Below are 12,966 nucleotides of genomic sequence, written 5' to 3'. Positions count from 1 at the left end.
AAGGGCCTTTAGTCTGAATTCGCGGTACCGGTTGTGAAACCTTCCTTCTCCATTATTAGTGAATTAATTAACATGTTCATTAATAATGCAGAAGTATGAGAAGTGACTAAGAAGTGGTGACGAAAACTACAGTTTTGCTAGAACGGAACAATGTGAATTAATGATGCAGCAAGAATCCAGTGGAGCTCAACCACCTTAGAGATTGGAACTTTGGAAGCTTTTGCTGATACCTCTCATTCCTACATTTGTGTATATGTATACATATGTACATTATTTGTTAATGCACGCATGCAACGTGCCAATGCAACAATCGGAATTCTTGTGATAATAGGCTAAGAGATGGGATCAAGCAGGTCACTGAATTGAAGTAGCAAATGGAAATAAAGTTACAAAAGTATGGGATGAGGGAATGATCTGTGGAATAGGCGAGGAACTTATAAGGAAGTCATTTGAGTGAGTAAAATCTGCTTGGAACAGGTTGTTGTAGAAATTGTTCTGTTTATTCACTCCAATGTTGTGCTTTTGCAAACTTTTGGTGAGTTTCACGTGATACAAACAGGCTCTTATTATGTAGCTTGCACTACCAAAACATGCTTTTCAAGGGCGGTTAAAAACGAACTTCCAGGGTGGGTGTGTGCTTTTCTTAGCTAAAAGTAGCTGTTTGTAGGAGCGTGTGTCGAGCTGCCCCTGCAAATGCCGTTTCAGGCGGGCGATGGCATCACCAGCTCTTGAAAATAAAATTTGCAGGGACGGGTCACCCCTCACCCGCCCTAGTAACTGATTAATAAACAAAATATTGGACAAAAAAAGCCACTGGCCACCTCGAGGAGTCGCGCCACTGTTGGCCGTCATATCCTACGCTGCGGGGAGTCTTGTTCCCGTCCACTGGACCCCATCAAGGCCATAGCCCCCCCCCCCCCCCCCCCGGCGGCAATGGGCACCACACCCCGCCAACCACTGAGCTCCTGCACCGCGGGGAGCTACACCCCCGCCAGCCGCCATGCTCCCGCACCACTGCTGCTGTGCACAGGCCATCATGCCCCACAGTGAGGTGCCATGTTGCCAGCCACCGGGCCCCAACAGGGCCACCGCACACTAGAGCTGCCGTGCCTGGCGGTGGGGTGCCGCGCCACCGGCTGCCATGCCCCTGACGACCGCTGCGCCAGTACGTTGTACATGTCCCCCTGTGTAGGAAAGAGATGAGGTGAGAAGAATGGAAGGAGGGGGGAGGGTTAAGAGGGGAGGGATCTAGTGAGAGAAAGTTCAGCCAATGGGAGAACTTGGTTTTGGAGGTGGGGATCGCGGGTGTGGCATGTGTGTTTCTTCCATAAACTTATGACGAGTTTTTGACTACCAAATGATTTAAATGAAATTTGTCAACTACAAAGTTTTAAATCCCATTGGTATCTACAATTTTGATATAAATCTCATCTTCATCTAAAATCATCTGAAAAAGTTACAAATTCATCTATAGACTATATAATTTATTTACTCACACATTCACGTATACTCATACATTCACATATATTTAATTACTTATACACATTTAATCATACACTCCCACATATACTCACACATATATTTATATATTTACATATAGTCATGCATATACTCATTTTTTATATATACTCATATACATTTAGATCTAGCTCATTGAGCGTTATAGCTTTCATATATAGAGAGCATCTCTATAGCCCAAATCATTTGAAAAATTGAAAAAATGTATATTTCAAATTAGAGAACTTATAATAACATTTTGGAGTATTAAACAATCTCAAATGAAAAATATGTCAACTTAAAAGTTTTAGGTCTCGACGAGGGCTACAATTTTGATATAGAGCTTCTCTATAGTCGAAGTCATTTGAAAATTCAAACCTTTTATATTTCAAAACTAGAGAACTTAATAACAACATTCTGAAGTATTAAACAATGTAAAATTGAAAACTTGTCAACTTCAAAGCTTTAGGTCTCGTCGAGCTCTACAAGTTTTCATGGGTCCATAGACCTAGGTTCCCCAATAGGACCTCTTTTCCGCAGCACTTGGCCCAATAAGGGGTGCGGCGACGAGCCATACCTGGGCTGGCCCAGGAACACAACGCAGGCTGAGGCTAAGATTCGACCACCGACTGGCTCCTCCGACCAGGAGGCCTGGTCGACGCCCCGACCAGAAGGGTCCAGTCGAGGGTAGGACGATAGTCTGACCCCGACCTAGTCCCCCTGACCGGGGATGCGCAGTACCGACCACATCACTCCCCCCGATCGGTGCGGTCGGGCCGACTGGGACAATCAATTGGGAACGCCCGCTCGATGTGGGCCTAGGGAGCAGGTGGAATGGATAAGAGGAAGTGCTCAGGTCAACTACCGTACGAGGAATTGTACCGCGTCACGCTCTGTGCACACCCCGTATAGTGCCGCCGCAACCTACCCGTCACAACATAGTGGCCTGATGAGATGAACAGGGACTTCCGCCGGCGGGGTGCGCCGCCCCTCCCCAAAGGTTGTCCACAGCACAACGCTATCCCTCCCCTACCCTACTCCCTGGCCTCTCCATCTCCCACATCTCATCTCCATGGGCGGCGCGACGAGCTTGGCTCGGCAAAGGGTCGGGTAGTGGACAACACCAAAATTCAGTTTTATCCTTCTGCACATCAAAATAGGAATTGAATTGGGTTGCTTTCAAGGATTCCAAAAGGCAATGCATAGTTATCCAAACAATGGAATTCGAATTGTGACCCAATGCAATGCCATGACTGATTTGGTATTGAAATCAATTCAATGCCAAGGTCCCCAATACCAACATCCAAACGCATCCTAATTGATTTTATAGGAATTTCTAGGGTTTTGGTCAGGCAATATAACGGCTAGGTTTTATCAACAACTAAGGTTTTGGTAGGGTAGCATAACAGCTAGGTTTTATAAGGGGTTAGGATTTTGGACGGATCTTTAGCGAGGTAGTTTAGATGTGGGATCAAGAAATTTGCGCGACAAAACTCACTTCGACCCTAGGCCTAGCCCTTCAATGGGTGGAGCTCGAGCAAATTCCTTGGATTGGGTTTGGCTGGTTTGGTGTTGCTTTGATGCTAGGTTTAAGGGCTTGAGAGCTTGCGCGATGGACACCGCTTCGACATAACCCGGTGCTAGGGGATAAGCACACAGCGATAGGCCCGGGGGAGCTGGGCAAGATCAAGTGGAATAGGAATGGAAGCCAGAGAGCTTGCATGCTGAACTCACTTCGACCTGATCCGGTGCTAGGGGTAGTCACACATTGATAGGTGGATCCAGGCAAGATCGACGTCAAGGAGGGCTTAGGTTATATCATCCTCTTCTCAAGCTCATCTCCCGGGCTTGTGCCTATGGCAAGAGATGATTGATAGCGACTCGGATGTAACCCGGTTAAAATAATGTCTTGACTAGGCTATTGTCGTTATGTAGAGCTTTCCCGGCAGGGTATGCCTAATATACGGCAGGAAAGGTGATTGAGATGACAGGCTAGCCATGGGATCATAGGAGGTACAAATGTGGAAGTAAGGCTTGGAATAGGTTTAGATGGCTCTAAGATATTTTTAGGAATTCTCCTAGAGTTTTTGGAATTGAAATAAAAAGAAAGCAATTATTGGTGTACATACAATAGGGCTTTTCTATTATGTAAGGGCTAAATATTTTGGAAAAAGGCACACATGAAATGAACTATGGGAAAGGAAGGCATGGCTAGGTTTAGAATATTTTCTAGTATTTTTGGAGAATTTTGTGAAATTTTTGGAATAAGAGAAGGGCTCTAAGTAAAGATGTGTCTACACTCACTGGGTGTACTTAGCAATTTTGGATGGGTTAGGGGTGGGCACAGATGGCGCACTCTAAGGGGGTGTTTGGGAGACAGGGGCTAAACTTTAGCCCTGTCACATCGGACGTTCGGATGCTAATTAGAAAGACTAAATATGAGCTAATTACAAAACTAATAGCAGAACCTCTAGGCTAAATCACAAGATGAATCTATTGAGCCTAATTAATCCATCATTAGTGAATGGTTACTGTAGCATCATATTGTCAAATTATGGACTAATTAGGTTTAATAGATTCGTCTCGCGATTTAGCCTAGGGGTTGTGTAATTAGTTTTGTAATTAATCTAGGTTTAATACTCCTAATTAGTGTCCAAACATTCGATGTGACGGGGGCTAAAATTTAACCCCCTCCTTCCAAACACCCCCTAAATTAAAAATTAGATGGTTATCTTCTCTATACTTTATATATACCACCAACTATAGTAGCACGAGGCACCGTAAAAGTCCTCTTTTTTTAGCCTAATGGCCGAAGGTGATTAGGTCTTTTACGTGACTTTGCCGAGAACTGGGTGTCGACGACCAGCAATTACCGAGCAAGAATAGCAGACAACGTGGTGATTAGTTTAGTGAAATGAATAGGCCCCGCCGGTCCACTTTATTAGAACTCTAGGTAGTGTACCTTTCTTCCCCAAGTTACTATTTTTTGCCTTCTCCACATGCATGCACATCGATTAACCATATCTTACGTTTCTCTCTCTTGAAATAATCATGGACATGTAAATTTTTCATCAGGAATGCGGAAAGTTGATGCAATTATTCATCAGGAATGCGGAAAAATGCTACTGAATTGTTGCAGAAAAATGGTTGCTGTATGCTAGCTAGTCCACTACTTGCATATGTGCTACCATTACAAGAAAATAAAATACATGTATGTTTCAACATAGACCCAAGACGCTGGGACATGCACGAGTCCGTACATAGTTGGTGGTCAGCTAGCTAGGCCGTACATAGTTGGTGGTCAGCTAGCTAGGCTGGCTAGCTCGGGGGCTGGTGGGAGAGGGTTGCCAACCCTTACCATTCTTGTTCTCCGGGAGATTTGGTTAGAGAGGAACTGGAGGGTCTTCCAACAAAAAGAAATGACGCTTACTTGGATAACCGACGACATCAAGAACTAATCCGTGATGTGGGTCGCAGCGGGAGCTAAACACTTGCAGGATTTCCTCCCGATCCCTAAGCTTTACATAATATTAGTTGGCATAGCAGAGTTTTGATCTCCCCGTTTTGGGGATGTGAGTGTACAGTTTGTATAGAACGAGTGTATTCGACCCGTCGAGCTTTTCCTTTTATTAATATAGCTGCAGCTCTCCTGCTAGCTCATTTAAAACAAAATACATGTATGTTTAGTGCATAATTCGTACTATAAACTCTAATAATACGATAACAATGAGTACTAATATAATGAAGCGAGAAGCGAGCTTAATTAAGCTAACCACGGGTGCTTCTTGCTTCATCTATGCGACTTTAATTTGTCTTACAACTTGTGGCACTGCGAGCTCTAAACTTCAGTTGTATAAGCTCCTCTACTACCTCTGCCATGGATGGTCTTTCATCTTTGTCTTCCCTGAGACATCGGACTGCCAACATGCCGATCTGATCAAGGCACTCCACATAACGAGGAGAATGAGCATCGCCATCAGAGGAGATGATATCTCTGTCGTACATCATCCTTCCATTGCCGTCCTCCTTGCAGGACTTGACAAAGTCCACGGGGAGGCTATTATTGTTGCCGTACCTGGCCGTCTTCCTCGTGATGAGCTCGAGGAGCACCACACCAAAGCTGTAGACATCACTCTTCTGTGTGAAACGGCCCGTCTTGATGTACACAGGATCAATGTAGCTCATGTCCCCCATGACGCACCAATTGGCATGCCTTGCGATTGACTCAAGCTTTGACGACCCGAAGTCTGAGACTTTGGGAGTCAAGTTATCGCCGAGGAGGATGTTACCAGTCTTGACATCCCCGTGCACAAGACTGCGTCCGCCATGGGAGTGCATGTAGGCAAGAGCTTTTGCAGAGCCTATGGCAATGTCCAAGCGTGCTGAAAGCGGGAGCGCACGTGGTGTAGAACCACAATGAAGCACATTGTAGAGGCTCCCGTTGGAGACGTACTCGAAGACAAGCATGGGGACATCCGTCTCGAGGCAGCAGCCGATGAGGCGAACAAGGTTTGCATGGCTGACCTGAAACTGAATGGCGATCTCGTTCACCAGATCGTGATCATGCGAGGGTTTCATGCCTTCTACGATGGAGCGCTTAACGGCGACTCGTAGGTTCTCATGGGTGGTTCCCCTATAGACCTTGCCAAAGGCACCTTTTCCGATGGGGGTGTCATAGTGGTTCGTGATATTCTCCAGCTCTAGTTCGGTGAAGGTGTTCATGTTCATGCTCTTCATTATTTGACCGCCATTCTTGTCAAAGAAGCCACTCCGCATTCGCCGCTTGTGCTCCTTGCGTAGTAGCACCAGAAGAAGGCTGGCGACCAATGTTGCTGCAAATTAAACACACGTATGGAATGATTACAATGAAAACATGCAGAATCAGAATTTCCATATATACCTCACCAACACCAACAGCAATATAAGATCATCAAAATAATGTGTCAATATACTATTTATTGGAATACTAAATTCAACATAAATTAATATTGTTGGGGATCGCCCAATAAGATGGTCACCTCAAGGTCGTTCGAATCTAAGGGGGTGTTTTCTTCCAGTGACTTATTTTTAGCACGTGTCACATCGAATGTTTAGATACTAATTAGGAGTATTAAACGTAGACTATTTACAAAACTCATTACATAAGTGGAGGCTAAACGGCAAGATGAATCTATTAAGCCTAATTAATCCATCATTAGCAAATGTTTACTGTAGCAACACATTATCAAATCATGGACTAATTAGGCTTAATAGATTCGTCTCGCCATTTAGCCTCGACTTATATAATGAGTTTTGTAAATAGTCTACGTTTAATACTCCTAATTAGTGTCTAAATATTCGATGTGACGGGTGCTAAAAATAAGTCAGTGGAAGAAAACAGGCCTTGCTCTACCTCGAATCCCTGCAAGATACCTAACCTCGGGAGGGGACCTCTGGCTTCGAGCATGCTGTACGTGGAAAGCAAACATCTAGGATCCAAAGTCGAGGCCGAAGGTAAGACGAGGTTATTGATGGTTTCCTGACCCAGTAACCTTGCCTGGTTGTCACTTTATGCAGGTTTGGGTAGCGAGCGCGTCCAAAGCTTGTCTAGCCTGGGATGAGCAGTCGAGGGCGTTAGGACATCCGAAGCTGATTAAATCTCCTACTTCGAAGTCAAGGGCGCCAGGGAAGACCTGGAGTCTAAAGAGGGTCTGCATACAAGTTCGAGGCAACCTGGGTGCCCGAAGATAATTGAGCTTCGGGCGCGAAGCCGAGGAACACGATGACGTGAACGACATGGGAGCGTGAATCACAGAGCCCTATGAGAGCGTGAATTGCGGGGTTATCAGGCGGCAGGAAAAGTGTGACTTGCAAATGACCTAAGTGTAAAATGACTTAAGTGTAAAGAATATTCTAAGGATGTGGTAGTTAGGCGAGGCCAAAAATGTAATGTGAGGATGTGCTCCCTTCACTATAAAAGGGAGGTCTGTTGTAAACCCCTCCATGTTCGACATTTAATGAAGTGACGCATTCCTTTCCATCCTCTCAACCTCGTTGTGCCTTGACTTCGCGAGAGCCGAGACGCAACAAATATAAATCATTTAACTTCAGCAATTCAGCTGATTTTTTTTTTGAGAAACCGTGCTAGTTGACTAGTGGAAAAGCACTGCAGCGTATATTTTCTTTACTGAGGTTGATTTGAAGATGGCATGTGGATTCATAAGACTTATCAGCGAATGGAAATAACATATATGTTGCCAAACAAAATTGGATATATCGGCTCCAGTTAAAACACTAGTTTGCGTAAAAAAAGAACATTTTTGCTTGTCTTTTGCTCACCTGGTACTGCAGCTACTGTGGCGGAAAATACGAGGCGGCATTCGGACCCTATTCGGCCAAAATTGCATTTCACCTCGTAGCTACCATCTGTGTCAACACATTTGCTACCACTTGGAAGATGATATTGCTTTCCATAAGTCTCAGGATCAGACTTCAGAAGTTTGCACTCATCGATATCTGTACAATAGATGAACCACACCCATTAGAATAACAATCTGATATAACACCATATCTGAGATGAAGGCATGTGTGGCCTTGACACATGCTTTGAGTGCAAAAATTTGGCTAACGACCATCTCGAGTATATAATATTTCTGTTGGCCATTATTTCGTGCAGGATATATATACACCCTCGGAAGCACCGGAACTTACTTTCGCATCCCCCAACGACGTACGGATTTCCAGCGTACCCATCGGAGCATTTGCAGCGGTACCAGAGGCCATTCCTGACGTGGACGCGTGTGCTGTTGGCGCTCAAGCAGGCACCATCCTTCTTCATGGCCCAATCGAGCACTAACGGAACGGTCCTTATACCTAACTGTTTGTGAAAAGACGTCTCACCGGTGCCGTCCAGATGATTCAGGCTGAAATTGTACCTAAAATATATACAGGAAGCAAAAACTGTTTGAGGGCGTCTACTAATTAATCATCAATTGGCTGAATTTTTGTTGCTCTCTTGCTCCCCATCATTCACTTTTTTTAATCATCAATACTCTAAATTCATCGTCACATTATTGTTGCCGTTTTCGTGATGGTCAAAACCGTAGAAAATCTTTCCTAAAATTGCATATCTATAGTGTATGGAAGTGGAACAGCGACTGTAATCTGGAAAAACGGTGCGCAAATTGAGGCAACTGTTAATCTGAAATTTTTAAGCAAGTTGAAAATAGCAAAGGCTAAATTCTCAGAATCATTAAGCAAGCTGGAGCTTAATTAGCTCCAATAAGAAACTCGTTCGAGCTTGATTCAGTGACAAGCCTAAGAATGAAATAATGTACGATAGACGCGAACGTACCATCCTTTCTCGGCCAAGAAGGCGGTGCTGCAGCTGCTGTAGTTCCACGCAGTGTTGGTGGCGAGCGTGTTCCAACCAACAGTCACCGTGTCAAGGCCTTCGGGGGTGGCCGTCTGGCAGCACCCGTTCCCCGTGCAATTGACATCGTCGGCAGCGTCACCCAGGCTCGCGCACGTCGTGATGCAGCCGCTCAGGTATCGGCCATCGTCTTCCATGTCCTCGCCTGTTAGCAACGCCACGGTGTTGCAGCCGACGCCCGTGAACTCGTTCCTTGCCGACGAGATCAGGAACGACGAGCCGGTGAAGTCGTACTTCCACGAGTCTATGCTGGAGATTGTGTTGGATGAGTTGTAGCAGATATGCGCGACCCCAGTGAAGACGCGCATCTCTCCTGTCTCCAGAGTTATGTTCTTGACCTCGAAGCCTCGTCCGATGAATGCTCTCGCCGGGTTGTAGCTATTGTTGCAGGAGATGGCGAAGTCCTTGTTCTTTGAACAGCCGTCGCCGATGCCGAAGGGGTAGGGGATGTCTATGTCGCCGCACATGCTTGGGCAGCCTGGCGGGGGCCCTGCCACCGGCATTGGCTCCTGCACCAGCACCCGGGAGAGTACCAGAGGAGGAGAAAGAAGAAGAAGCCAGAGCAGTTGGAGAAGAGCCTTGGCTATCTGGTACTTCATGAGTGGTTGTAAACAGCTATGAGTCTATCAGCCCGGAAAGGAAAAGCTGCTAATTCAATTCCGGCGGTTGTTGTGTTAGCCTGCCTCGCTCTCTCGCTTTATACGCATACGTAGCATGATCTCTTCTGTATCATATATGCAGAATGACATCATCTTTAATTTTGTTCGCAACACTTTGCACTCGGAGCATAATTAATAACGTCAAGTCAACATTATCGTGTTGGTCAGCACTTCTCGGTTTAAAAAAAAATGTTGATATTTGTGAAGAGAAGCAGATGCACGCAAGTCAACCATCTATTTGCAGCTTCCTGACAAACAGTGTGAAATTAAAAGGAGGAGAGTTCAATGCTGTAAACATCAGAAGGACAGCCGACTCTTTCGTTTGGACCAAAACCACCTTGTACGTGATGCACCACCCATGGTCAGCACAGTTTCATAGTTGACTTTTTTCTTTCTTTGCTACTTGAACTATAAAAAAATGAGCGTGTTTTCCGGGAAAAGTCAATGCATGCATGGCTCCTTGCATCAATTCGTAGTCGGCTAATCAGCGAATACCTGGCAGTCGGCACGCCGGAGACAGGGCCCTTTTCATTAAATAGCTATATATTTTGGTCGTTGGTACTCATGTGAATAGTTTTGGCGTTGGTATTCATGTGTTGCATGCATCATTTTATTAGCATAGGATGTGTGCCTAATTAACTAGCGTGCCATGCACTGTACGTGAGGTTTGAGTCAGATTCACTAAAATTTTAGGGTGCGAACGTGCGAGGGTTTTAGTTATAGGGTCCGGTTCTTGATGCAAATCAATAAGTTATTATTATTGGTGGGGTGGGGTGGGATGGATTGGGTTAATGAGGTGGTTTGAGTTTACTCAATATAATTTGATATGGATTGGAGTGGGTTAGGGTTCGATTTCAACCCAATTAGCGGGGCTACATGTACGCTTGGTTGCGTGTTTTTGATACTGCTAGCTAGGGTGAGAGCAGGAAAATGGAAGACATCATTGTCCACCGTTTTTTATTTTATTACTTTGGGAGCATGATGAAGCATATCATATTGGAAAGAATTAAGAAGCGATGTCAGCATGCGAATAATCAGTTGAGCGACGACTTTGTTTTTCGAACAAGGATGCAACGTGTATGATTTCGTTTTACACTGACAGATCATTAACTTTGTTTTTTCATTTGTTAATCACTACTAAAACCTGACAAAAACAAGATTTTTCTAAGTTCTCCGTCATGGATTCTAAACATGAAGTAGGGACCAAAGACTACTTATATCTACTATCACCGGTAGAGAACTCGGTATTAGTCCCGGTTGGTAGGATGTAAATCTCTCGAAAATCCATCCAGGATAAACCAATCGAGATAAAAGGGGAGCCTTTTATCCTGGGTCACTCAACCGGGACTAAAGACCCCCTTTTATCCCGGTCCACACCAGACGCTGCAAAAAAATCCCGGGAGGCCCCCTCACACACGCAAGTTGCAAGTCGCAAGTCACGTGATTTTTCACGCGAAATATGCGCGTGCGTGCTGCGTGGGATTCGAACCCACGATCTCCAGCCTCGCGTGTAGCTTCCTTGCCATCCCACCTACATAGCACATCTGACTATATAGGGGATGCAATCATTTTGTATTAACTCGTGGGGGACCCTTTTATCCCGGTTGGAAACACCAACCGGGATAAAAGATGGTCTTTTATCCCGGTTGGTATTACAAACCGAGATAAAAGGGTTCGAGAGATTTAGTCCTCTTTCAGCCACCCCGTTGGGGATCCTTTTATTCCGATTTTAAACATCAACCGGGATAAAAGATCCCCTTTTATCCCAGTTGGTATTACAAACCGGGATTTTTTATCCCGGTTGGTGTTTCAAACCGGGATAAAAGGTCTCTCAGGATTTTTTTTTTCCACTAGCCTTTGCAACCGGGACAAAAGGTCCCGGTTGGTGAGCCCCCCGCAAGTGACCGAGCTTTAATCCCGGTTGGTAAACCTTTTATCCCGGGCCCATTTTAAATCAGAACAAAATGGGACGCATGGAAGGTGAGTTCTCTACTAGTGTATTTTTTGGCATTCGTAGAAAAAGGGAAATTCATTTGTTTGGTTTGAAAAATAAAATGAGATGGGCAACCCCTCCTAAGCACCTGACCACAAAGAGAAATCAGAAAAGCCACACGGAATGATACGGAGGAGTATGACGATGGACCAAAAGGACAGCCGATTCCTTCCTTGAACCAAAACCACCTGATGAACCACCCATGGTCAACACAGTTTCATAGTTGACTTTTATCTCTCTTTACTACTTGAACTATAAAAAAACGAACGTTTTGTCCGGGAAAAAACAATGCATGCACCTGGTTAGGGAAAGCAGTGCTCCTTGCATTGACTCGTAGTCGGCGAAGCAGCGAATACCTGGAGTGCCGGTCAGTCGGCAGCCGGCATGCCGGAGATATAATGGGCTACTGTATTTCTTGAAGAAACCGATCCATAAGCAAAAGATCCAGCACTGGCGACTTGTTGGTTGTTGGAATCGTCCAAAAGACGCGGTGACCCTCAAGATCGGTTCACTCGGCATAAGCCTGCTAGCATAGCGAAATCATTGACCTCGGGCGTTGTTAGCCTCGCAAACCAGTGTGGCGCGACGAACATGCTAGCCTCATGTTGTCCTTTTAGGTTTAGTCTCGAAGCTAAGAGGCACTCAGCTAGAAATGCTCGTTTTTTCCCCACCTGCGAATAATCTATGTGGCTACTACGTATGTGAGTACATGCACGGTTTTGTGGGACCCAAGTCCCTAAAGATGATGCTGCACGAATTTAAAGTATGTAAAATAAAACTATTAATAGTTAATATTTTCTACCTCCTTATATTTAGATGTTCATGTAAAATTCATATGTTGCCAAATTATAGATGTATAATATTCAACAAGGACTCTTCATGAAGGAAAGAGTAGCAGCAATATGTGAAGGTCTCATTGGATTCCTGGTGGATGAGGTGATAAATTTACAAGGAGAATTTTATTACGATGGACGAAAAAAAGACGCTCCGAGCAACAACACCTTGACAGGAAGATCGTAGATATGGTGGACGAGGTGATAAATTCACAAGAAGAATTTTATTACGATGGACGAAAATTAGACACTCCGAGTAACAACACCTTGACAGGAAGATCGTGTAGATAGTTTAATTGATTTGTATAATACACTAAGAGATTTGTATAGTATGCTGTGGACAAAGATTACATTAGAGGTGCCTCTACCGAAACTTGTACTCCCAGAAGGGATACAAGGGCTTAGCCAACTTGCTCGCATCACCCTTAGTTAGAGTGAAGTGTAGTTTTGAGAGACCGTGGAATGCAAGCCCAGGGAAGAAATTCACCTAGGGAAGAACCAATTCCTGAAAAAGAAGAAGATAGTGTTAACCAGTTGGAATGTCATGAAAGCAGAATTGTATATATATTAAGA

General features: G+C 44.7%; 1 protein-coding gene across 1 annotated transcript; it reads right to left on the bottom strand.

Moving 5' to 3' along the window:
* Nucleotides 1-5,149: 5,149 nt before the first annotated feature.
* Nucleotides 5,150-9,558, bottom strand: LOC101757907 (wall-associated receptor kinase 2). The gene is made up of 4 exons (XM_004959121.4): nucleotides 8,831-9,558; nucleotides 8,188-8,411; nucleotides 7,816-7,992; nucleotides 5,150-6,329 (listed from the first exon to the last, which is right to left on the bottom strand). The coding sequence occupies exons 1-4, from the start codon at nucleotides 9,505-9,507 to the stop codon at nucleotides 5,302-5,304; spliced, it is 2,106 nt and encodes a 701-aa protein (XP_004959178.1). The 5' UTR covers nucleotides 9,508-9,558; the 3' UTR covers nucleotides 5,150-5,301.
* Nucleotides 9,559-12,966: the final 3,408 nt, after the last annotated feature.

Source organism: Setaria italica, chromosome II (genome assembly GCF_000263155.2).
Source record: "Setaria italica strain Yugu1 chromosome II, Setaria_italica_v2.0, whole genome shotgun sequence".
Classification (NCBI taxonomy): domain Eukaryota; kingdom Viridiplantae; phylum Streptophyta; class Magnoliopsida; order Poales; family Poaceae; genus Setaria; species Setaria italica.
Note: the sequence above shows the minus strand (reverse complement) of the source record. Positions and strands in the feature narration are given on the sequence as shown.